The sequence below is a fragment of the Diachasma alloeum genome, unplaced genomic scaffold (assembly GCF_001412515.2).
Source record: "Diachasma alloeum isolate Michigan unplaced genomic scaffold, Dall2.0 Dall_scaffold_00343, whole genome shotgun sequence".
NCBI lineage: Eukaryota > Metazoa > Arthropoda > Insecta > Hymenoptera > Braconidae > Diachasma > Diachasma alloeum.
The window spans coordinates 949,130-975,357 of record NW_021680482.1 but is presented as its reverse complement, the minus strand read 5'-3'; the positions used below and the strand labels follow the sequence as shown (position 1 = coordinate 975,357).

The following is a 26,228-nucleotide window of genomic DNA, read 5'->3' as shown; positions in this document are numbered from 1 at the left end:
GCCCCTGTGATTTATCCTTATGCACTCCTTCTCGAAAGCCTCTCCCTCACATCCCGCCATTCTCCCCCAATCCTGGCCACATCTTAAATTAAGACACATCCCCGCCGAATACATATTAACGTAGAACCAATGGACCGTGAGTCTCAACATCCCCAAGACCCCCGAACGAGGCCCGAAGCTCCCCCCCCCCTCCCCGCCCCCCAAACCACCAAATCTCCATCTCCACTTCTTTTCTCTTTCACACGGAAACATCGATCTGCCACGCTTTCCCGTAATGTAGGTCGAGGGGAATGGGGATGATGGAGTGGGTAAAGGGTAGATGCGCACCAGTGACGGGGTGGATGGACTTTGGCACTGGCATTTTGGGGTCGGCTCGCTCGGTGGCGCTGCAACGCGGCACACGCGCTGTAGCCAACTCCTCTCGTGGGAATCCCCTTAGTATGTGTGCGCCTCCCGACACGGTGGCGTTACAAAGCCCTCGTCTCCCTCGTTGTTATTACCCCTGAATTGGATAAATGTGCAGTGGGTGAAGGTGGGTTTATGTTTGTGTTGGGCCACGGCGACGCTGGGGTAACTGATGGGGAGCCGGTACAGCGGAGTGGGAAAGAGATGTCGATGCGCCACGGATGCTCGGTTACGGGGGTAGACTCGCGCCGCGGGGGCGATGAGCGCACTTCCGTTTGCCCTTAGATTGTCCTGCTGTTGTTGGTGCTGGTTGACATTTATTGTTATACTATTGAAATCAAGTTGCGTTGAGACAAGTGATATTGTTGGTAGTGATAATACGAGGCTATTCTGGGAACTTTGGAGTTATGAAGATTTGGATGTTGGGAGGGATGAGGCATCGCGGAGCCGTACCTCACGGAGGGCTCAGGGTGTATACGATGAGGAGGGCGATGGGGATTTATCGTACGACGGAGAGGAGGACTATATCGAGGGAAATTCGACAGGTAATTAGAGCTCTAATGCGTCAAATTTCGTCATTTTAATTTGATCGGGGGTATCGGTTTCACATGAGTACTTCGAGTAATTGTGAAGGTGTGGTTTTTAGGGTGGCGATTAGCTGATAATTGGTTGGAGGGGGTTTGAAAAATTCCGGGGATATTTTACTATCGCGTGACGTGATGTATTTTGTCCACTGTTTCACGTGCCACACTCCAGTGCACGATCATGTCGACATACGTCGGATGTGAATGACCTGATTGTCTTGTGTTCTTAGTGGGTAATCGTGCTTGTTTAGATAATGTGGAGTGCCCGGAGGAACCTCTCTCACAAAATTATGTCAGGTTATTTAAGGCTTATTCGATTCGGATTACATTCTGGAGAAAGTGGTGTTAGGAGGCGATTTAGATTTCTAATAACACTTGGTTTTGACGGGTCTCGTAATAACTCTCGCTTTGTCGTACATCTGAGACTGAATTTTTACCATTCGGAGGTCCACGGTGGGTGCTATCGTTAGGTAGAACTCTGGTAGGAACTTTCTTTTTTATTGATTCAGGGATTTCGTGGGCTAGTGGGGTAAGTGCACTTGTCAAAATCCTTTTAGGATGTGCGAGTTTTTACATAATTTTCAGGTCGTGAATTACGGGCCATTGGGACTATCGGGATGTCATGTGCGCCGTCATCTTGTCGTAATGACGTACTATCCCCTTGAAGTGTCCTGCATGCAACTGGACCAGCACATGCTCTATCTGCACATCTTTTCAAGTACCTTCGCATGCTTCACCCTCAATTTGAGGATAATGGAGCCCATAGGAAGATGTTAAATTAAATTTTCTATATTTATTGCGCTAAATTTCCGGTTTAATTAAAAATTTTGGAGGACTTTCGAGGCTTTTCTTCTAATTAGTCGGCGAGTTTTTATCGGTTTAATAAATTCAATAGTTCTGGTGAATTTAGGACGCGGGTTTTTTCAGCGTATCGTATTATTAAAGTCAACAATGCGGCGTTAATGGTCTCTGGCTCGCGTGTATTGATTATAATTGCCAGCCACCGTGTTGTTGATATCCAACGTAAACATCATCAGGACTTTCTGCATATGTTAACGAGAATTATTCCACTCAATCAAACCTTGAATATTGAATTTTCATAGTGGGCGATGTCAATTATACGAATGCTTTTGTTGGAGTAATTAAGGGAATGGGCACAAGGCTGATTTGATTGATTGGGTTGCAGAAAAAGGGCGATTCCTGGGTTCACTGTGCGACGACACATGCAGCCCGAATCTACAGCATGTTGTTTGCGACGCAGTCAGCGGTAAATGTGAGTGCGAAAAGAATTATCCGGTGCAGCTTGGACCGACAAAAGGCTGTGCTAAACGTGAGTTTCAATGGAATATGAACAATGAGAACATTTTCTGGAATTCGGGAATGTTTTTCTCGTTTGAAAGCTTGAGAATTTTCAGACGAAGAACATTTTGACAAAATTCTTTTCAGCGAATGAGAAGGTTTTCGTCTGTGCCTCGGAAAATGCAAGGGGCAAAACCGCGTGCGCAAAATCCCAGTTATATGCTTTGTGATGATAAATAGGGTTCGACGCAGTGGGGAAAGTGGTTTTTGTGGTTACCCTCGGGAGAGTGGCGCTGCACACCTCCCACGGGGCATATGCGGAGAGAAAAATTCAATAAAAATTACCAAAAAAAAAAAACGGAAAAATTACGTTTTTAAATATATTCCGCGGGCGGAGTAAAATTCAATAAAAAGTGTGAGTCGGAACTGAAATTCTACGAATCGCCACGCAAATTCTACGATTTGTTCCGTAAAAATTAAACCCTCGTCTGATGACTCACTGCGGTGGGGACAACAAGTCGTTCCGTAATTTTTCCCCAACGATTGAGAAATTTTACGGAACGGAACGTAGAAATAACTCACCAGCTTCATAAAAATTGTTGAACGTTCAAGAATTTTTTATTTTGGAGGCACAATAAGTCGGCAAATTGCTGTAAGATTTTAATTCTTCGGGAAAAATTACGTGACAATTTCGTGCTTTGTTCGGTGATGAACCTGAAAATTCACTGAACGTTTCAGATTTCTTCTCTTCCATTCCTATAAAAATTGCCGGAAAACGATTCCTCACTGCGGATTACGTGAATTGTTCCGTCATTTTTACTGAATATTTCTCTCCGTGTAATAGTATATTTCGTCATGTCTGCACGGACAGTACAATTTTCCTGAGATTTGTCCAAGTACTGAAAATCGAGATTGTTCCACGATTACTTTACTTGTTCGATAATTTTTCTCCGTGCACGTTGACACGACTCCTGTATTTTGCCTCCCTAGATTAGAACTATACTATTTCGCAATGTTTAGATGAGGTTTAAAGTTGATTGAATTCTTTATTCAGCTAAAAAACTCGGAGAACAATGTTTCTATCGAGCAAGCTGTACATTCGTCGACCAGCACGCAACGTGCACGCAGGTACAACACAATGCCATATGCGAATGCGATACGGGATATCACCGTGTCGTTCTCTCAAGACCAACAAAGAAAACATTCTGTGCAGAAGGTACATCCAATTCACTGATAAATCATTAAGTACGCATAACCGATTCAAATTCAGTGGCGAAGTGGTAAAACGGTACAAGTCAATTTTGACTATTGACCAGTTTTCAATGAATATCTCGGAATCTAAGGGACATAGCAAAATTGTTATTATAACCTTTTTTGTAGCGCCGATTGAGAGCTACAACAAATGTAATTATAAAAATTTCGCTATCTCCCTTAGATTCGGAAATATTCCTCAAAAACTCAACTGGGAGATAAGTCGACTTAAACCCTTTTACCACTTCGCTACTGAATTAATTAATTAAAATTTGGCACTACCGAAAAATTGTGTTATTAAAAATTCGATTGAGGGAATTCAATGATGATTTGTGAATCAATTGGAAATTATGATGGGAATCCTTGGAACTCATGTGAATCTTGAGAAATATTGCATGGCATTTCCAATTTATTCAAAACTGAATTGTTGAAGGATGTTTACCCCAAAATTCTCCTATATATACTATCCTATAGATATTTTTTTTTTAAATATATTAATTTTTTTACAGTTAAAAAAATTAAAGTGTAAAAAAAAATATATACATGTTGTATATATAGTATAAAACAATATTATATAATATATACATATATACTATTGTATACATATTTTTTATACAGACCTACATATTTTTTTCAGAAAAAAAAAGAAACAAATCAGAAATAAATTTCTCCTTTTTTACAATTACTGTAAACAAAAGATTACAGTACATAAAAAAATAAACCTAGACATCATATTACGTTACGTGATAGTCGGAATAGAGGCATCAAAAATCATTACACAGGATTTTTTAAAAGTGGATAACAAGGTGATTGATGCTGGATCATGCGTTTCAGATCTCGTGCTGATAAAGACTGACCTCGCTACTCTTCTTGGTGTAGCGTCGGGTATAGCGGTGCTCACGGGACTGATTTGCTTCGTATTAAAGTTATTCAGCAGAGCTAGATACTCAGAACCCAGGCATTATGCCAATGCCCATCATACTCCACCGATGTTATTCAGTAATGATGCAGGTCAGTCCCTTCTCTCATTGATTTTATCATCAATTGCGTTTAACGAGAAATATTGATTTAAGAGACATAAATCAGAATCAAGGCTCTCTAATTTTAGAATCGACATTGTGGCATTGGAAACAAGTTTACTGAGTTAATTTTATTCTTCTATGAGTTATAGACATCTCTTCGGTGAATAGTTTAACCTAGTGGTAAAAGGGAGCAAGATCAAATTTGGAATGAATTTGCATGTCAATGGGGAAACGTTTTTCAGAGGAATCAGTTGAGAGTTGGGAGAATTTCAACTCTAATCCAGTAATTGTTGGAATGTTTGAACAATTAGTTACCTGAAATTCTTGCGCGTAGGAAAAAATTTAGTAGAAAACCTAGCGAATTCGCTAGAAAATTTTATTGGAATTCTATAGGAATTCTATTGAAAAATTCTCTTTGATTTTTGCGCTGATTCTATTGGATATTCGGTAAGAAAAACTCAATAGATTTCGAACTTCTGTTTGAATTTTTCTCTTCCGATTTTTTGTATAAGAATGTTTGGGCGTCAATTTTCCAAGTTTTTTCCACTCGGATTCTGCAATGCAAAACAAAACAAAATCCAGCCAAAAAAACTTGGAAAATTTGAGCCCAATAATTCTAATAGAAAAAGTCTAAGAGAAAAATTCAAACAGAAATTCGAAATCTATTGAATTTTGCTTATTAAATGTCCAATAAAATCAGCGCACAAAGCAAATATAATTTTTCAATAGAATTCCAATAGAATTATCTAGCGAATTCGTTAGGTTTTCTAACGAAAACCTGGTCTTGTTCTCTTTCTCTTTTCTTCGATGCGAATCTTTAAAAGGGAGCAATTTAGGACGATTTACCAGAGAACTTTCTTCATAAGGAATTTTATGAACTGCAGAAGATATTCTCCCCGGTTTTCCCTAAATCGATTCACTTCGGAGATATTTGCAGAGTAATCAATATCTCATTTTCAAACTTTCCTCTTTCTCCTTGAAATTAATTGTCAAATATTTCGAAAAAGTTTGATAGAAATTGATTAAAAGACGGGTTTCAGCAAATGTTCATCAGAATCTTTGATTATCTCTGAACCTCCTGATTTAAAAAATAAACTGTAAAAGTATTAGCGCAAGAAGTGAAGCATTTGCTTTCGATGAATAAAATATGAAAACCGTTGACAATTTCAATTAACCTTGGAATTATTTTCCCCTGAGTGCAGCCAATGTTGAGTATTCAATTGAGCTTGAGCCCCCGAGTGAAACCAGCAATTACGATTCACTCCATGAACGCAAGTAAAAAATTCAATGGCAAAAATTCAAGAGCAGACACGTCCCTCCGATTTCCACCGAGCCCATCGCCACATTTGCCCTAATGGATCCTCCTCCATTCATTCATTCAGGTATACCATTGACGCTCTCAGGAAGGCCCTCGTCGCGCTCAAGCCAGCGCAGTGGCGACGGCCCATTGAGCTGCGGAGCATTCACGAGGAGACCGAGCAGCGGTGGCAGCCGTGGACCACTCGTTCCAGCATCGCGTGCAGGTGCGGCACGTGCCGCCGCCATCTTGCTTATTTCGTGTCACCTACAGGCAGCGGCCAAAGGGAAAAAGCACCGACGTACCCTTAGCGACGTTGCCGAGGGATCCAACGGCCTCGGTAGACGACAAAAAAAATTGCAACAATTGCGGAGATAAACGCAATGACAAAATTATCGATGTTCCTCCCTCCATTTTTTGTTTTCTCAGAGACGAAATTTTTCCCAAATTGAGAATATTATACTCCCCACGGCGGGCGCAATGAGACAGCGGATGCAAAGGGAGAAAAATTCAATAAAAATTACCAGAAAAAAAACGTAAAAATTACGTTTCGAAACGTAATCCGCGAGCGAAGTAAAATTCAATAAAAAGTGTGAGTCCGAACTGAAATTGTACGAATCGCCACGTAAATTCTACGATTTCTTCCGTAAAAATTAACCACTCGTCTGATGACTCACCGCTGTGGGGACAACAAGTCGTTCCGTAATTTTTCCCCTACGATTGAGAAATTTTACGGAACGGAAAGCAGAAATAACTCACCAGCTTCATAAAAATTGTTAAACGTTCAAGAATTTTTGATTTTGGAGGCACAATAAGTCGGCAAGTTTCTGTAAGATTTTACTTCTTCGAAAAAAATTACGTGACAATTTCGTACTTTGTTGAGTGATGAACCTAAGAATTCACTGAACGTTTCAGATTTCTTCTCTTCCATTCCTATAATAATTGCCGGAAAACGATTCCCCATTGCGATTGTTCCGTCCGTTTACTGAATATTTCTCTCCATGTGCGTACGCCGAGGCGAAGCCTTCAATAAAATATTCAGTGTAACGTTTTTTTAAGCCAATCTATTGGGCCTATCGCATCTTTCGATTTTTCATAAATGATGATAGTATACATTAAAGATATTACGATAATACTTTATTATATTATATTCTATACTACACTATATTATCGTACATTGTATAATGTATTATACATAGTATATATAATACAGTATAGTATTATCGTAATATCTTTAATGTATGCTATCATCATTTATAAAAAACCTAATGACACAATACGCCGAATTGATTGGCGTAAAAAAAGTCACACTGGATGTATCATACACATAAAAAAAATAGAATTCATGTCTGAAACTTTTCCTTCGGAAACTTTGATATTAACTTCAGAAATCTAATATAAAATTATTCACTACAATTGACATACATTAAGGCCCATGACGGAGGGCATACGCGCGCGGTGCGCGCGGTCTAATCTAGTTAAATTTAAAAAATTCATCACAATATTCCCCTCAACTAATGAATATTGCGCCCAATTCAAGAACCAATTTTGTTGTTCATCTCCATGTTCATAAATTTTCAATTAAGGATCAATCGAAAATTTGGAGGAATAATAGAACATCGTTCGTTAATTTGTCATAGATGCGACCTTTCGCTGAATATTTTAGCTTCTTCCGGCTCTGGAAGGAAATGACAAACCGAATAATTTTTTAAATTTGACATCTATGACAAATTAACGAACGTTGTTATATTATTTCTCCAAATTTTTTCTTGATCCCTAATTGACAATTCAAGAACATTACTTCCAATGAGATAAAAAATGATTTTCCAATCTTAAATCATCGTCAAGTTTTCAAAGAAGAAAAATTGTTCTTCACGAAGAGAAATATTCTTCACGCAAAGGCCAATATTCTCAATTTGAGGATGATAATCTCTCTCTGTGTGCTCGTGGAAAAGCTCAGGTTTCTCTCCCCCAACCTATTTTGTTCTGTTGGGTGCTTGCTGGACAACCCATATTCTCCTTCTGTGTAAATCAACAAAATTTGTTGTGCCGTTCTGTGCTGTTTGTCGTTGTACTGAATCCACTACCTCTCATAATTCAAAAACTCAAACAATGTACGTTGAAACAATATTCAAAACACACTTTCTCAACCCTCGATACTCTGTTTCTCCAACATATTAGTCTACAACTTCTATCACATCTCAAAGTTCGATGTTGCCATTCTCCTCGAGTCTGGTCTTACCTCGCACGACTTCATCTACTGTTTCTACTTCTGAAACTCAGGTGAATAAGGAACAAAACTTTGAATGAAAAAAAATCAAATGAAATCGATGAGAAACGAAAGCGGGGGAGTCTGTCGTCATGAGACAGATCCTACTGCTGTATTCTGTTCTATTCGCCAGTCTAAAATCACTAAAATCAGCAACACACCGGTAAAAACGAGGTACAGACCCGCACCCACGTTCAAACGAGTCAGCAAGATGGCAGCGGCCGGTTACAGTTTAACAACAATAACAATAAAGCTGCTTGTGTAAGCGAAAAAAGTTTAAGTTGGTAAGAAGCCTCGATAAATCGTCCACTCATAGCTAACTCGCTGCACTCTGGGGTAAATGCATGCTTGATCATCTATCTGATGTGAAACACATTCTCTCTCAATTCATTCTCTTGAAATTGATCGTGATCGTGGGATGAGATGACTCGAATTTCGCTGACAAATTATTTTGGGAATATCTTGGAAACTGAGGGGTTCAGCAGAATTCATCACAATACATTTTTGTGGAGAGGCTCAAGAGCTGCTAAAGAGTTTCTTCATCGATTCTCTTGAACCGCTTAATTCTCGAGGTATTCACATAGTTTTAAAAACGTCAAGTGTGGAAGTCGACTGTTATCACTTGGAGAGATTCAAGCGGATTCTTTGGAATTACATTTATTCGAAAAGCAAAATGCATTTGGGGTTTTACGAAAGACGTAAAATCATAATTGTCAAGTGTTCACGCATGCAAAAAATTAACAGAAAACCTAGGGAATTAGCTAGAAAATTCTATTGGAATTCTGGAATTCTGGAATGCTACTGCATATTTGTAAGGAAAAAATATTTTTCAAATTTCTGTCCGAATTTTTCTCTTGAGACTTTTTCTAATAGAATTATGGATTTGGTTTTGTTTTGCATTACAGAATCCGAATGGAAAAAACTTATAAAATTGATATCCAAGCATTCTTATAGGGAAAATCCGAATAGAAAAATTCAAACAGAAATTCGAAATCTATTGACTTTTTCTTATCGAATATCCAATAGAATCAGCGCAAAAAAATAGGATTTCTCAATAGAATTCCAATAGAATTTTCTAGCGAATTCGCTAGGTTTCCAATCGAATTTTTTCATACGTCTGATTTCTGAAACTTCGTAGTATTTAACGAAAAATATACCGTGAAGAATATCCTAAGCGACAGTTAACAGAGAATTTGAAGCTCCTGTCAATGCATTCTTAAATTTTCTATCAAAGACGTCAATTCTCGCGAGCCCTCTTCAATTAAAAAAATGAATTCTCGATAAATTAATTCGTTTCTCAACAACAGAAATTACCGCAGACCCGCTCGTATCTCTCACACGTCACGATACTTGATATTCCCAGCACGTGATATACATGTTATCCTCGATGTCACCGGGGTGGGGTGTGCATTGAGAGCCGTTACAGAACCGGAAGACATAGCTTACCTGAGTCACTCTTGCAACAGCTGAAAAATAACAAAAAGTGATGTGAGAGAAAATGATAAAATGTGCGTGGGCGCAGCCGCATGACTGCGAAATGATGTTGGGGTTTGGTATATTTCAATTTTCTTTCTCTCTCTCTCTCTCTTTTATCTGTGCGGCACGCGCGTGCATACTGTATGCGGCACACCGCGCCTTTCTCGCATTACACTGACAGATCACTTTCTCCTCGGGCAGGTTCGCGACGTCCGAGTCTGGCGTCGATACACAGTTCGACTTCATCGGCGAGGAGTTACAGCGCCAGGAGGCTCGAGAAGGAGAGGAATGACAAGGAGCAGAGGCTGGCGCTGCAGGAATTGAGATTAGCTAGACAGAGGGAGCAGGAGGCGCAGATGCAACAGTTGCAGACGCAACCGACGCCCAGTCCAAGGACACCTCACTCGACGGATGAATTATTGCCGGCGGTTGAGGAGAGTAGAGAGGTAGTTTGATGGTGGAATTGAATGACTATTGTGTAACGAATTATGAACGTCGGGATTGAATTGATGAATCGAGAAAAACTGACTTCAGACTGAAATTTCGCATTTTGGCTCCTAGTTGAAAAAGAAAAGTTTTATTTCGACATTTCTGGCGCCTCCGAGGGTTTCATTGGCATTAGAGGGGCCAATAAATACAGAATCAAAATTCACTAGGCGGAAAAATTCGATTTTGGCAAAAGTCGACTTTCCCCCGGGAAAAATCCAAGATCTGACACTTTGGCCCCCGGTGAAAAAATTTTTTTTTCAGTTTTGACTTTTCCCACATACTTTTGAGAGTTCTGAATAGCTCGTCGCTTAAATAGTTAGAATCAACGTTCACCCGGCTAAAAAAATCGATTTTGGCGAAAGTCGACTTTCCCCCTGGAAAAACCGAAAATCTGACCCTTTGGCTCCGGGTGAAAAAATTTTTTTTTCAGTTTTCACTTTTTCCACATACTTTTGAGAGTTCTGAATAGCCCGTCGCTTAAATAGTTGGAATCAACGTTTACCCGGCTAAAAAATTCGATTTTGCCGAAAGTCGACTTTCCCCTTGAAAAAATCCAAGAAATGACACTTTGGCCCCAGGTGAAATTTTTTTTTTATTTCGACATTTCTCGCGTCTCCGAGGGTTTCATTGACTAGGCCTGAATTGAGCCTCGCGAATGGGCCCTTCAATTACCCTCATTTTAGGTTGGAGTAGACGATGAAATCAAGCCTGTCCCAGGCCTGAGTCATTGAGCGTCGCCAAATCTAGGCTCGTTCAGACTTGTTTCCATCGTCAGCCTATATAATTCCTACCTGGGAAGTTTTTCCACTCGAAATTGCAGTGAAGCTAGTAATCTTTGTCTTCTCAATTCGGATATCCATTTTACTCCGCTACAGTTTGACAGTTTCAGTCTCCATTTTAATACCAAAAAAATTTTTTCAAGGAGATATTGACGGTGGTCGCATCAGAAATGCCGTCAGTATCACGAATAATACCTCAAAAATCATCAGCGAATAATCACAGATCATCGATCCCCGTGTCCCTAGCGTCGACATCATTGACAGTGCACCGTTCGATGAATGCAACTGAGACGGCCTTCACAGCTCCCGCGTGCACATCCGCCTTAAAAAATAATACATCCGCCAATTGTTCCAGTGTAGTGGACATATTCGAGTCATAACCCACGAGTGTAATTCACGCTGGCCCGCAACGTCTTACAATTAGACCGACCATCGCTCAACAAGTGCAATCAGTCCCGTTTTACTCGGAGAAAATACCTATTTCACGCAGAATATCAAGTTGACCACTAAAATTGCAGCCCAGGTGTACAACTGCATCATCCTGATGATTTACTATTGACTAAAGCGCATTGTGTTTGACATACATCAATATAGAAACAACTGTTTGTACAAAACCACAAAAAATCGGGGGATAATAAATTCATTTCCAAGTCGCATCAATCTACTAATGGGCTTTAAACTATTGATTTTCCAACATATCCATTTACGAAGATCCAACGTGTCTCGTGCAGAATTATTTATAAATTGATTAGTCACGTGTTACTATAAAATTTTAAAAATATGATGTCGAGTTTAAATGGGATGTTGCACTGAATATCAATATGAAATGTGATCCTCAAAATTTAATTCGACAAAATGCGTAAAATAGAAAAAAAATAGCTCTTCAGCTCATTGATTTTCCGAGAAATAGTTTCATGTTCAAATTTCACTGCTTGACGAATGGAAAATCTTAGTCTATATAATTTGAGATTTTCGTCTCTAGAAAAGTCCAGAATGGTACAGAATCCTCTAGAAAATTCGCGAATGGTCTGGGAACTTCGATTTTCCGATCCAGAATATTCCAGAAGACTCTGGAAGGTTCTAAAAAGTGATGGAAAAACTCCAGATCCACACAATATTTTAGAATATTCTAGAATTTTCTAGTATTTATTGTCCACATGTCGACTTCAATGAAAAAAATTAAAATGAACCGCCATAAGGAAAAATCTTAAGAGAAAAATTCAAACAGAAATTCGAAATCCATTGACTTTTCCTTATCGAATGTCCTATAAAACCAGCGCAAAAAACAAAATTTTTCAATAGAATTCCCATAGAAATCCTGTAGAAACCCCGTAGAATTCTTATAGAACTCCAATAGAATTTTCTAGCGAATTCGCTAGATTTTCTATCGAATTTTTTCGTACGCGTATATCAAAAAAAAAATTGGCACCACACATGACAAAATTTCATAGAAGAACCTAGCGAATCCGCAGAAAATTCTATGCTCAGCGTGTGGTTCTCTGCGTGTTGTTTAATAAAAAATGATCGATAGGAACCCCTTGGCATAATTTTTATCATTTTTTCACTCAGTTTCCTGGTCTCGCAGTAAACAAATCAAACAAAAAAACAGAAAATTCGGGCTGAAGAATTTCTATACCATATATCTCAATAAAATAAGTTCTGTAGAAAAGACAGATTCTATTCCGTGTTTCTACGAAATATTTTCTGACGAACATCTCTACTAGGCAAAAAACGCGCAGAAGACTATGAAATTTTTCACTAGAATCGGCGTTCACATTCATTCGAATATAAAAAACAATTCAATACGATCTAAATCAAAATGTTAAAAGCCAGTCGATAACTTTGATGATCTCACTCCACCCTAATATTCAGTGGAATGACCCAAATACTTGTTAAAACGATTGAAATATTATTTATATGAATATTTTACCAAAAACTGTAATTGATAAAATATTACCTTGATATGTACAACATTTACTGTAGCTAGGGAGCTTTTTTGACGGTATGTGAATGAAATTACCGACGATACCAAACTCATTCCCCCGAATAATTTTCAATTCCAGCCCTTCGAGGCTGGAAACCCCAATGAATTGAGTGTACGATGTAATATTAACAATTATATATTGGCTTTCCTAATTGTAATCAGTAATGTAGGCTGGCCGCCTTAATCCAGACAAACGATATTAGTTAAGTATAAAATTGACGATAAAAGTATAGAGGATGTTATTTGTATTGAGTATATGATGTAATCCTGGAGATAATAAGAATTCACATGATACGATACAATGAAATTGTCGAGATGAATGATTATTCATTTTGTACGTGAATTGATGAAAACCCTGGGAATATCCGTTACAAAAAACTGCCGGAGGAATTTTAACGAGAACCAGAAACATTGAATCTAGTGTTAGTGCATTATTGTATTAATTTCGATAAAAGTGTTGAAATAATCACAACAAAATCTCAATTTATTACGAATAACATTGGCTGATGGGCATGTGTTGACGTGCAAATTAAGGAAATTACTTCGAGCTTTTAAGATCTTTCAACGCGATAGAATATGTTTGCTTATTGCCCGTCACGCAATCGTAAATTGTTCATCGGCTTTCCCTGTGTTTCTCTCTACCTCGGGATTTTTTCAGAAGAATTAGCGAATTAAATTGACTCGTTTAGTTGAGATTCAGATGCAACAATTAAAACCCCGTTTGTATTTCCAGTCAGTTGAATTCACTTTTAGTGCATGATGCATATTAAATCATGGAGTATACGCCGTGAAATTATACCGCGCATGTCGTGATAGTTTTTGACACAAACGCCTTCATTATCACGCTTGAGATGCTATCAAAGGAAATGCTGAGTACTAGCAATTAATTTAGGTGTTTTTTTAATGAGGAAAATATGAATTTGAGGGGTCACGTAGCCGCATTCATCTAGTATTTTTTGTTTGAGAGGCAGGTGTAGTTCGGTTGAAAACTTGAAATTGAAATTTTCGCCGAGAGCGATTTGCATTTTCATTATTTATTAATTAATCAGCATGACGTCGATCGAGGATTTGGTGTCAGTGGAGTTCGAAACTGGGGATAAACCGGAATCATTCGAGAAAGTGATTCGTCCCTCGACATTTTTCTCCTGGATTTTGGGTGTTGGCATTGCGAGACCTCTGAAATCATGGAAAATCGCAACGTTTTTTCTGCGTTTCGTTAATTTTGCGATATGCTCGTCAATCGTGGCGTACGGTGCCATCGACTTCTTCTTCTTCGGTAGTGTATTCAAGAGTGACACTTTCAAGATAATGTACTACATGAACAAAGTAGCTTGTTACATATCCTCGTACTATTACGTATTCCACGGTCTTGTGCAATACAAAAAGTGGCCAATTTTGATGGAGAGAATCGCAGCTATCGACAAAAAAATGAGGCATTGTGGACTGGAGTGCAACAATAGATCCATCAGATGTTTTCAGATTTTCACACTGATTATGACGTGTCTCCTCGGCCCCATCTCCCTCGTTTCCCATGCACTCTATTACCTGTACACTCAGCCGGAAGAGATTTTTGCTTCCGATCTGCTGTTGTATCATACTATCAGCCAGTCTCTCTGCATAAATTTTGAGTTCGATTTGATTGTCATGGGAATTTATGCGAGATTCAGGGAGATTAATCGGGGGATTCGGCGCAGTGGCGAACAGATCACTGCCGGCAGGATCATTATGGAGATTCGGAAAGCGCGAGAGGTTCATCATGGTAAAGACCCTCACGGAAAATATATATATGCGAATAATTATTTATGGGATGTATGCTCGATATATTTTTAATATATTTTTGGCTAAAAATGCTGTATGTAAAATATATGTTGAATATATTCGTGCACGTATATGCGCATGTAATTGATATATATGTCGCATATATTTGTTTTCCGTGCGCGGAGATCGTTTTATCAATTGGTGGAACGCAATTTTGATTGAGAAGCATTTGGGAGAGAGATATTGAGAAGGTATCAGTGGTTTTTAAAGCTTCGAAGTTTTCTCGCACAATTTAATTAGAAAAGTTGAGCCAATTTTTTTAAACATTTTTCGCGCGCAAGATTTGTAACACGGGGGGACCAACATTTGTGACACTCTAAAATCTCACGGTTGCATTTCGCGTGCTAAATGGAAAAAGATTGTGACCATTTCGAAATTTTTAGTTCAACGAAGTAGAAAAAGATCGTATAAACCTAATCTAGAGAACATGAAATCTGCACGATTTGGGCTCTCTAGAATCATTTTAATCCAACTTTTGAGGAAGAAAATTTGTTCGGCGCATGCGACCTTTGTCCACAAATTTTTGTCCAATAGAAATTAGAAATTAAGAGAAAACAGTGAAAAGATTTTTTTCTCATTTTTCCACGGTAGTGATATTTTTTTAGGGAGAGGGGGCATTTTGTTCATGAAATCGCGTCCGGGGGAGGGGAAATTTCCCAGAATCTTTCAAATACCCAACATAGAGAAGTAATTTATTAACGTACAAATTGGGAAATCACATTTTAGGCGAATGTGATGTTTACAGTTAAAAATTCTGCGTTAAAATGCAGAACTACACGATCAGAGGGAATGAGTTCTCTGAAATTAAGTTCCACTTGAAAACTATTCATTTTCCCTCCCAAGATTGCAAGTATTTTAATTAAGCAGATGCTCAATCATATCATTGTCTGTTTGCAATGCAGAACCCAGAAGCATTTAAACACACCCCTCAAGCATTCTATTAAATAATAAATTGCAGCTCTTTGTGCTCTTGTGAGATACATCAACAGCATCCACGGCATGCATCTTCTCCTGAGCTCTCTCAATTCATTCACAATGGTCGTAGCAACACTTTTCCGAATATATATGGGTGTTGTCGAGGGAATAGACAAATTTATGATGATAAACAACGTCATCTGGTTGACTTACACAGCGCAATTTGCATTGACTTGCTTTATCTGCACTTGGGCGCGCAGAGAGTCATCAAGAACAGGGATTATAATCCACGACATTGTTCTGAGGTGACAGTAAATTTTTTACGATTTCTAGCTGTATAAATCACTATTTAAAAGTACATGGAACAAGCATATGGTACGCCGTACACCTGCAAAATAGAATAAAACTCAATAGAAAATCCAGCTCACACTGTTGAAAAAAATTGAAATTTCATGGACAGTCAATCAGTAATGTTTAGGAGAGTGACTACCATTCAAAACGATTTAGGGGGAAAAATCATGAAATTTCAGGTTTCTCTGAAAATTCAGCGAAATTCCAAATTTTTGAACAGCATTGGGATGAGAATTCCACAATCCATTTGAATTTGAATGAAATCATGAATATTTAGTGCCAAATTACTATCAATTAATTCAACAAAATAACCAATTGAATGCCACTGTTTTTCGCTAATTTTGACGTAAATTTCTGAAATCTCAGCAAATAAAATAAAACATTAGAAAATAACGCACGTGACTTTAAAGATTTGCCAATGTTGATTGCGAATCTGCCTGAAAAATTTCTCGAGCACACCGATTCCGAGGAAAAAAATGTTGAAGGTTAAAAAATTATCCAAAAATTAATGGATATAATGAGTCAGGGGAAAAACTTGAAAAAAATCAATGTAAATGTAGATGTAAACTTATTTGTAAAATTTATTCTATTGTAATTTATTTTATAAAAATTCTTAGCCATGATATTTTTTCTTGGATTTCACAATAGGAAAAAAAATACAGCAGGAAAAGTTAGCAAAATTTATGCTCAAGAATTCCTGTAGAAAAAAACTCAAGACAATGAGCGATACGAAAAAATAAAAATTTATCAACTTTTTTCTATGAAATATCAGTGAAAAAATCTCGAATTGTCATATGTTTTTTTTTGTATGAGACTTTCATGAAGTGAATTGACCCCAGGAGGCTACCCAAAGGGCCAAGACCCTGCGACCTATACTCAATCGACATTACCAGAGCCCCTGAAGACCCAGAGCTCAGCCTCCGCAATGAAATCAATGATTTCTCAGCACAACTGGACCACAGCATCATCGCATTCACTGCATGCGAATTTTTCATCATGGACAATAATCTCTTGACTAACGTAAACATTTTTTACACAATTATTTATATTTATTTACACATTTCAATGAAGACCAAATGATTTATGTTCATGTACTTGATATTTTCAGTTTGTTGGAGTTATCACAACTTATTTGATCATTCTGGTGCAGTTTTACGCGCCTGAGGGCGTCTGTGGTGGAATGAGCACGACACCCTCGGTGGAGTTGTAGATGAAGGATGTTTCTTTGGCAAAGTTTGATGCACACGTTCACAAAAAATATTTGTCAATTAAAAAATTCAATCACTCTAGTAATGTGCGTTCTCATTGAGCATAAAGATTTCTGTCACCCACGAACAAATTTCATAGAAAAATATAACGAATTCGCTAAAAAATTCTGTTGGATTTCTGTTGAACTTTTATTGAAAATTTTATTAGTTTTGCGAAGAAAATGCTCAATAGAAACTATTTTATTAAAAAGAAACAGTAAAATTTTATCTTTCTCTGCAACTTTCTCTATTTAGCAATTTTCTAAACAAATTTCTCAACATCAATTTTCCTAGTTTTTTTTATACCATTTTTAAATGAAAACAGAAACTCTTTTCATAAGAAATCAAATAAAGAACACTAGAATAAGTTGTTTAAAAAATAGGAATCTATTGATTCTTTCTATAGAATAGTTAACATTAAACGTTTTGATTGAAAAAAAAACGCACAGATGAGGTGCGAAAATGTTCAATAAAATTGTTCAAGAACTAGCAATAGAATCCAATAGAATTTTCTAGCGAATTTACTAGGTTTTCCTACGGAATTTTATCGTGCCTGGTCATTCTCTCCTGGGAATTAATGAGGAAGCTACGCATTAGCAAAGTAGCTCTGGTAGAACATTCCCATAGCGTTCGTCGCGAAAATAGTGAAACAACTCCACCACGTCGCCAGCCCGAGGAGTCCCCTGAACACTTCCGTTGTGAATATTTTACGGAGGGAGCTCAATGCCAAGTGCAGTTCCTCAACGGTTTGGGTGACTGTTTTCTCAGTGTCTGAGAGGTCTAGTGGGGGCTGGGGTGATTGGTCGTTTATTGAGCATTCCTCTGGGGGGCTGTCAGTCAACACTGCGTTCCAGGTATAGCCACCGAGGGTTTTGTACATCAGAGAGAAGAATAAACACATCATTAGGGGGGCTAGGAATTGGAGAGTCACCACACACAGGTAGTAGAACACTGCAGCTATCTGGAAGGAAAATAATTGGAGATGGCGGTTAGATTTTGAGGGTGAGATGTGACATTTTGATTTTGATTTCTGGTAAGAATGGAGTTATCTTCGTATTGAGTCAGTCTGAGAAAAAAAATGCTAAGAGAGAAGTTTGTTCAGCTGGAAAAAAATTAAAATAAATACAGGGATGGAATTTTAATAAATTTCATTCTGCTTTAGACATTTTTTAGAAAATCCATCCCTCTAGAGACTAATGTTTAATAGCCATCTAAACTAAAAATGTAATGTGGAAAAAAACGTCATTTATTAACAATATTTGAAATTTGAAAGAGTGTCTGATGATTCTAGATAGAATTTTCTAGAAATCGAAATACTCATTTCTATATTCAAGGAAATTTATAATATTCTTTGTTTCAATACAAAATTTTTCTTCAAATTAATGACTCATTTTCTAAATAGTTATCATCTTAGAAAATGTTCAGTAAAATTATTCCCCCCTCAGCATTTTATCATAATCCTTTGAAAAAAAATCAAGAGACCATTTTTGTAAAAAATTTCCTCAGCTACAAGAAAACCCTTTGAATTTTTTTGAATGAACAAAATTCTTATAAGAAATGAAATGAGAGTTAATGAGTGTTGAACAAAATTTCCTAATGTACCTTTTTCTGCAACTCAACATTTGTTATTCTACCAGCTTCTTTCTTCTGATTCTCTAATCTCTGTTCAGCGAGATTGAGATACGACTGTAGGTACAATGGCATCAGTGATATTCTGAGAACAACTACTAGGATAATTGCAATGAGTCTCGCACTGTCAAAAGCTTCCGACGTCATCCTGGAAGAATCGAACCATCAATCAATGAATTCAACTAAACCCTTGGCCAATACACAAATGAAAAATCTGCGATTTCAGTTGAAAAACAGGTCTTACAGTGGCTTATCCATTCCCGAGAATATTCTCACACTGAAGTAATCCCTGCTAATTGGTTTAATCCACAAACAAACCAGGAACAGGGGCGAGACGAAGCTAATATTCGCTAGTAATTTCAGAATTTTCCTGTCCTTATAATACCTGAAGCAAAAACCCATGAGTTGATCCGTGAAAACTAGTAACAAGGCCATTAATGAAGTGATAATTACTTCATGGTGTCCCAGTGCATCTTGGACATTCTCAGGCCAGGAAAGGTGAAGAGAGATCCAAGCAATCCACACCAGATGGCTAGGAAGAATTTTAAAACTATTTGGGAGGCTGGTCCGGCCGATGAGAGCCCTTGATTTCCCAGGAAAATAGAGGCACTGTGGTTGAAACTGACGTACGCCTTGTCCAGACCAATTTCTAGTTTATTCTCGTCGACAATCAGAATCATCATGGCTATAAGGAGGTAGACAAATCCTGTGACTATGCAGGTGGATCTCTCACCTACACTCTCGTCACCTTTGAAATACTGGATCCATAATGTTAGTAACATCTTGCTAGACTCTTAATTAAGGAAATTCTGTGTTTGATTTCGATTGCTATAAATAAAGAAGTCAATCCCAACGTGTACTCCAATTGGCATTCAATTTTACATAACCCCGGAGTCTCCAAAAATTATAAGTGGCCAATCGAAACAACGCTGAAGACAACTGAATATTTTCAGAGTTTTTTAATAATATTGGAAAATAAGCCAATAGGGAGGAAATTGCGAATTAATAATTTACTGTAGGGGAGGTTGGGGTAAAATGGACACTTTTGACTTTTTTAAAAATATTAATGACGGGTTGAAATGTTGATGAAATTCAATCTTTTTTTTTTCAATATAGAGAACAATTCTTTCCCTTTGTGATGAGCCTAAACTGAGCTCTATTGATACCTTTGTCTCTGAGTTATGAATAATTTTAAAAAAGTCGAAAGTGTCCATTTTACCCTACCCTCCCCTATGTCATGACTGTTAGGTCGGCATTTGTCACAGTGAATATTTTCTCTAGATTATAATTACCGTAACAAATTGGTGTTAAAAAAATTCAACTATCTCTCTTGGATTTGAAGATATTTTTTAAAAATTAAGTCGAAGCATGATTGATTACTTTCGTTTTGCCCCTTCAGTGCTGAATTTAATTTCTAATTTGTCTAATGCGTATTATTGGTCTCCAAAAGGATACAATGCGAATCCAATAACTAGTGAACACCACACCATGCTGAGATTGATCTCATCAGTAATTGGATAGAAATAATTATAAACCTGCAACACAAAGAAGGACATAACGACTCAGTCTTCAAAATAAAATTAAAAATATGAAGTGGTTTACCTCAGTCAACGTATAAGTAATAGCAGCGTACACCGAAAAATCCAATAACCACTGAAACTCAGAATAATACTTCAAGTGCACTACATCGAGTTGTGACACTTTGGCAGTCTCGAGTGTGAGATCGAGATTGCGAGGAATGTGAAATGTCTCAGGTGTTTTACCATTCTCCATGTGTCTTCCCTTCCTGGGCTTTTCTTTGGGGATGCCAGCTAGGCTTTTCAGCTGCTGATCTGTTGGATACAAAAACCTCGAGAGCCTAAAATGAGAAGAAAGTGATGATAATTCAATCCTCACAATTTAATTATAACAGGAAGAGAGATAAAATGATTCTTTTGTGATCGCGAATAACCCGAGAGAGTGAAATTTTGTTATTTTTATTTTAACGGTATTTTTTAAGCTTTAAAATCAGTGGCGAAGGGGCGATTTAGACCTCAGCCGAGTTTTTGAGGAATATCTCCCAATTTAAGGGAAGAAATTTTTGTAATTACCTTATTTGTAGTCCTCAATTTAATCTACAAAAAAGGTTTTAACAAAAAATTTTCTATCTCCCTTAGATTCCGAGATATTCATTGAAAACTGGTCAGTAGTTAAAATCGACTTGAGTCGTTCTACCCCTTCGCTACTGAAATGAACCAGAGTCCATTCAAATCGTTCAATTGGTCGTGAGATATTGATCATCAAGATCAAGAAGATTCATTTAACCCCTCTCACCCCAATTTGAAATTTTTATGCCTTACCCTGTAGAACATAATATCCACCGTCCAAACGAAAAATGTGGACTCAATTTCTGTATGAGGCTCACCATCACTAATGTGATGACTAGTTGAGCCCCCAGAAGGGCCTGGAAATAACAAAAAAAAACTAAAAATTGATGTCCTCTAACTTAAAAAAATTGTAAACAATTAAATTACTCGTTTCAGACGAATCCTAAAATTTTTTAATTCATGAATTTTGAGAATTCAACTCAGTCAATCATTACTCACCATTGTATTCAGCAGGTTCAAAGCACTTTCAATAACCAAAATGGAACGACTATTCTATTTAGAAACCTCGGTGTTGAACAAACCCACTGGTGGGGACTAGATTTTGTCAAATATTCCCCACGTATACATGAAGATATGAATAGATTTGGAGCTAAACTGCCTGACGTTTTCCCTACCACCAGGGTTATCCTAACCTAAATTCACTTATACCTCGGGAGCACTAAACCCCAGCCCGTCAGATTCACGTAAAAACGAAGTTCATCATTTCTCTGGAATATTTTGAAAGTGGTAAAAAAATAAATGAACAAAAACGGGTAAAACGAGTCAATTTTCACTTTTACGTTCTGCTTTCCGGAGCGGACGTACACATTATGCACAGAATTTTTCAGGCTTCATTTCCATTGGCGATGAAACCCAGAAATAGAACGAAAATTAAAATTTTTAATAATCAATAGTCTCAATTCCTTAATTAAACATAAAAAACGAACTCAACTTAATTTTTTATTCCTAAAAATGGGAGTTATTTTCTTCGCTAATTACCTTCACGAGCGGGAGATTCAAAATGACCCGGAGGCATTGTGGAAACGCTTCAGAGATGTCTCTCCCCATTCAAAAAAAAGTGAGATGAATGATCGGGATTCAATCGAGGGAGATCCGATCAATTAGCCCCTCAAGTATAGATATTCCGAATTTTTATTTTTTTCCTCATTGAAGGAGTTTTGAAGAAAATTGCGGGCTAATAAAAAACATTTGATAATTAGTACTTTTTTTAAAATAAATTTTTGGAAAAACACCTCTGAAAAAAAAGGCGTTATCCCCTCTATTTCATTATTTCCAAAATTTTTTATCACCAATCGATAGCAAATTGTTTGAATATTTTTGCGAGTTAAGGAAAAATCGTCAATGCAATCCTATTATTGTGTAAATTAACAATTCCAATTACAACTGAAAACCAGAGTTGATGACAAGAGCTTGTAACAAAGATGTTAGACAAGATATGAGTATTTTTTTTTGGCTCAAATGAAAGAGCGGCTCGAAAAATGGCGTGCAGAAGTCTTTAAAGATGACAAATGTCTCTAAAGATGATGTCTGTTTTCAATTGAAAAGCGCGATTGTGACAACATTGTCCAGTGGGGTCTAGGAGTCTCCCCTGGTTCAAAACCATCTTTAGAGGTCCTAGCACGCCATTTCTCGACCCGCTCTTTCTTTGAGCCCAAAAAAACATTCATATCTTGTCTGACATCGCTGCTACAAACTCAGGTCTACAACTCGGGTCTTCAATTGAGAGCCCGAGTTAAAGACCCGAGTTTGTAGAAAAGATGTCAGGCAAGATGTGAATGTTTTTTTGGGCTCAAACGAAAGAGCGGACCGAGAAATGGCGTGCTAGAGGCTCTAAAGATGGTTTTGAACCAGGGGAGACTCCTAGACCGCACTGGTCAATGTTGTCACAATTGCGCTTTTCAATTGAAAACAGACATCATCATTAGAGAGATTTGTCATCGTTAAAGACTTCTGTACGCCATTTCACGAACCGCTCTTCCATTTGAGCCAAAAAAAACATTCATATGTTGTCTGACATCTCTGCTACAAACTCTGGTCATCAACTCTAGTTTTCAGTTGAAATTGGAATTGTTAATTTACACAATAATAGGAGTACATAGACGATTTTTTCTTAACTCGCAAAAATCTTCAAACAATTTGCTACCGATTGGTGATAAATTTTTTTGGGAATAATGAAATAGGGGGGATAACGCCTTTTTTGCAGGGGTGAATATTCAAAAATTTATTTTAAAAAAAGTACTAACTAGCAAATGTTTTTTATTAGCTCGCAATTTTCTTCAAAACTACTTTAATGAAGAAAAAAATAAAAATTTGGAATATCTATACATGAGGGGCTAATTGATCGGATCTCATAGTTTCCGAGATAATCGCGAAAAACGAAAGTCCCAAAAAAAATTAATTTAATTCATCTGGTATAGAGTGTAGGAAGTGGAAAAACGCAATTCTGAGCCGTCCATCTGCCTATACGGAACCCAAATTTCCTCAGGAATCGAATGCAATAGGTTTTAAGGCTCTATCTCTCATAGTTTCCGAGATAATCGCGAAAAACGAAAGTCCCAAAAAAAATTAATTTAATTCATCTTGTATAGGGTCTAGGAAGTGGAAAAACGCAATTCTGAGCCGTCCATCTGCCTATACGGAACCCAAATTTCCTCAGGAATCGAATGGAATAGGTTTTAAGGCTCTATCTCTCATAGTTTCCGAGATAATCGCGAAAAACGAAAGTGCCAAAAAAAATTAATTTAATTCATCTTGTATAGGGTGTAGGAAGTGGAAAAACGCAATTCTGAGCCGTCCATCTGCCTATACGGAACCCAAATTTCCTCAGGAATCGAATGGAATAGGTTTTAAGGCTCTATCTCTCATAGTTTCCGAGATAATCGCGAAAAACGAAAGTGCCAAAAAAAATTAATTTAATTCATCTTGTATAGGGTGTAGGACGTGGAAAAACGCAATTCTGAGCCGTCCATCTGCCTATACGGAACCCAAATTTCCTCAGGAATCGAATGGAATAGGTTTTAAGGCTCTATCTCTCATAGTTTCCGAGATAATCGCGAAAAACGAAAGTGCCAAAAAAAATTAATTTAATTCATCTTGTATAGGGTGTAGGAAGTGGAAAAACGCAATTCTGAGCCGTCCATCTGCCTATACGGAACCCAAATTTCCTCAGGAATCGAATGGAATAGGTTTTAAGGCTCTATCTCTCATAGTTTCCGAGATAATCGCGAAAAACGAAAGTGCCAAAAAAAATTAATTTAATTCATCTTGTATAGGGTGTAGGAAGTGGAAAAACGCAATTCTGAGCCGTCCATCTGCCTATACGGAACCCAAATTTCCTCAGGAATCGAATGGAATAGGTTTTAAGGCTCTATCTCTCATAGTTTCCGAGATAATCGCGAAAAACGAAAGTGCCAAAAAAAATTAATTTAATTCATCTTGTATAGGGTGTAGGAAGTGGAAAAACGCAATTCTGAGCCGTCCATCTGCCTATACGGAACCCAAATTTCCTCAGGAATCGAATGGAATAGGTTTTAAGGCTCTATCTCTCATAGTTTCCGAGATAATCGCGAAAAACGAAAGTGCCAAAAAAAATTAATTTAATTCATCTTGTATAGGGTGTAGGAAGTGGAAAAACGCAATTCTGAGCCGTCCATCTGCCTATACGGAACCCAAATTTCCTCAGGAATCGAATGGAATAGGTTTTAAGGCTCTATCTCTCATAGTTTCCGAGATAATCGCGAAAAACGAAAGTGCCAAAAAAAATTAATTTAATTCATCTTGTATAGGGTGTAGGAAGTGGAAAAACGCAATTCTGAGCCGTCCATCTGCCTATACGGAACCCAAATTTCCTCAGGAATCGAATGGAATAGGTTTTAAGGCTCTATCTCTCATAGTTTCCGAGATAATCGCGAAAAACGAAAGTGCCAAAAAAAATTAATTTAATTCATCTTGTATAGGGTGTAGGAAGTGGAAAAACGCAATTCTGAGCCGTCCATCTGCCTATACGGAACCCAAATTTCCTCAGGAATCGAATGGAATAGGTTTTAAGGCTCTATCTCTCATAGTTTCCGAGATAATCGCGAAAAACGAAAGTGCCAAAAAAAATTAATTTAATTCATCTTGTATAGGGTGTAGGAAGTGGAAAAACGCAATTCTGAGCCGTCCATCTGCCTATACGGAACCCAAATTTCCTCAGGAATCGAATGGAATAGGTTTTAAGGCTCTATCTCTCATAGTTTCCGAGATAATCGCGAAAAACGAAAGTGCCAAAAAAAATTAATTTAATTCATCTTGTATAGGGTGTAGGAAGTGGAAAAACGCAATTCTGAGCCGTCCATCGGCCTATACGGAACCCAAATTTCCTCACGAATCGAATGCAATTGGTTTTAAGGCTCTATCTCTCATAGGTTCCGAGATAAGCGCAAAAAACGAAAGTGCCAAAGAAAATTAATTTAATTCATCTGGTATAAGGTGTAGGAAGTGGAAAAACGCAATTCTGAGCCGTCCATCGGCCTATACGGAACCCAAATTTCCTCAGGAATCGAATGGAATAGGTTTTAAGGCTCTATCTCGCATAGTTTCTCGCATAGCTTGTGTAAGGCCTAGGAAGTGGAAAAACGCAATTCTGAGCCGTCCATCGGCCTATACGGAACCCAAATTTCCTCAGGAATCGAATGGAATAGGTTTTAAGGCTCTATCTCGCATAGTTTCTCGCATAGCTTGTGTAAGGCCTAGGAAGTGGAAAAACGCAATTCTGAGCCGTCCATCGGCCTATACGGAACCCAAATTTCCTCAGGAATCGAATGGAATAGGTTTTAAGGCTCTATCTCGCATAGTTTCTCGCATAGCTTGTGTAAGGCCTAGGAAGTGGAAAAACGCAACTCTGAGCCCTCCACTTGCCTATAGGGGACGCAAATTTGTTTTTAAGGCTCTATCTCTCATAGTTTAGATCCGATCAATTAGCCCCTCATGTATAGATATTCCAAATTTTTATTTTTTTCCTCATTGAAGTAGTTTTAAAGAAAATTGCGAGCTAATAAAAAACATTTGCTAGTTAGTACTTTGTTTTAAATAAATTTTTGGAAAATCACCTCTGATAAACAAGGCGTTCATATCTTGTCTGACATCTCTGCTACAAACTCTGGTCATCAACTCTGGTTTTCAGTTGAAATTGGAATTGTTAATTTACACAATAATAGGAGTGCATTGACGATTTTTTCTTAACTCGCAAAAATCTTCAAACAATTTGCTACCGATTGGTGATAAA

General features: G+C 37.7%; 3 protein-coding genes across 5 annotated transcripts; 2 read left to right on the top strand and 1 right to left on the bottom strand.

Annotated features, from left to right (window-relative positions):
- The first annotated feature begins 459 nt into the window (after window positions 1–459).
- Window positions 460–11,535, top strand: LOC107040826. 3 transcript variants are annotated; one of them, XM_015261087.1, is made up of 7 exons: window positions 460–950; window positions 2,176–2,319; window positions 3,343–3,504; window positions 4,374–4,550; window positions 5,944–6,084; window positions 9,805–10,049; window positions 11,015–11,535. In XM_015261087.1, exons 1-7 carry the CDS (start codon window positions 665–667, stop codon window positions 11,249–11,251), a joined length of 1,392 nt encoding a protein of 463 aa, XP_015116573.1. In that variant the 5' UTR covers window positions 460–664; the 3' UTR covers window positions 11,252–11,535. The 3 variants fall into 3 exon arrangements, with proteins under 3 accessions (XP_015116573.1, XP_015116572.1, XP_015116570.1); XM_015261086.1 differs by having other exon boundaries at window positions 5,944–6,198; window positions 11,018–11,535; XM_015261084.1 differs by having other exon boundaries at window positions 5,944–6,198.
- Window positions 11,536–13,905: 2,370 nt separating this feature from the next.
- On the top strand, window positions 13,906–17,350 carry LOC107040760. Its single transcript, XM_015260979.2, has 4 exons — window positions 13,906–14,614; window positions 15,632–15,893; window positions 16,779–16,959; window positions 17,048–17,350. Exons 1-4 carry the CDS (start codon window positions 13,906–13,908, stop codon window positions 17,147–17,149), a joined length of 1,254 nt encoding a protein of 417 aa, XP_015116465.2. The 3' UTR covers window positions 17,150–17,350.
- On the bottom strand, window positions 16,733–22,069 carry LOC107040759 (transmembrane protein 161B). Its single transcript, XM_015260978.2, has 9 exons — window positions 21,941–22,069; window positions 21,401–21,669; window positions 21,155–21,258; window positions 20,418–20,673; window positions 20,271–20,350; window positions 19,269–19,601; window positions 19,060–19,200; window positions 18,789–18,963; window positions 16,733–18,147 (listed from the first exon to the last, which is right to left on the bottom strand). Exons 2-9 carry the CDS (start codon window positions 21,401–21,403, stop codon window positions 17,773–17,775), a joined length of 1,467 nt encoding a protein of 488 aa, XP_015116464.1. The 5' UTR covers window positions 21,404–21,669; window positions 21,941–22,069; the 3' UTR covers window positions 16,733–17,772.
- Between the last annotated feature and the right edge of the window lie 4,159 nt (window positions 22,070–26,228).

Bases quoted from the DNA above. Each gene is read 5' to 3' on its own strand.
- LOC107040759 (XM_015260978.2), bottom strand. The intron at 20,351-20,417 runs GTAAACCACTTC...TTTGTGTTGCAG, and splicing joins TTACTTATACGTTGACTGAG to GTTTATAATTATTTCTATCC. The intron at 19,602-20,270 runs GTATCCTTTTGG...TTAAGAGTCTAG, and splicing joins CTAGTTATTGGATTCGCATT to CAAGATGTTACTAACATTAT.
- LOC107040760 (XM_015260979.2), top strand. From the start codon at position 13,906: ATGACGTCGATCGAGGATTTGGTGTCAGTGGAGTTCGAAACTGGGGAT. The intron at 14,615-15,631 runs GTAAAGACCCTC...AATAAATTGCAG, and splicing joins AGCGCGAGAGGTTCATCATG to CTCTTTGTGCTCTTGTGAGA. The intron at 16,960-17,047 runs GTAAACATTTTT...TGATATTTTCAG, and splicing joins ACAATAATCTCTTGACTAAC to TTTGTTGGAGTTATCACAAC.
- LOC107040826 (XM_015261084.1), top strand. From the start codon at position 665: ATGAGCGCACTTCCGTTTGCCCTTAGATTGTCCTGCTGTTGTTGGTGC. The intron at 3,505-4,373 runs GTACATCCAATT...CATGCGTTTCAG, and splicing joins GAAAACATTCTGTGCAGAAG to ATCTCGTGCTGATAAAGACT. The intron at 10,050-11,014 runs GTAGTTTGATGG...AATTTTTTCAAG, and splicing joins CGGTTGAGGAGAGTAGAGAG to GAGATATTGACGGTGGTCGC.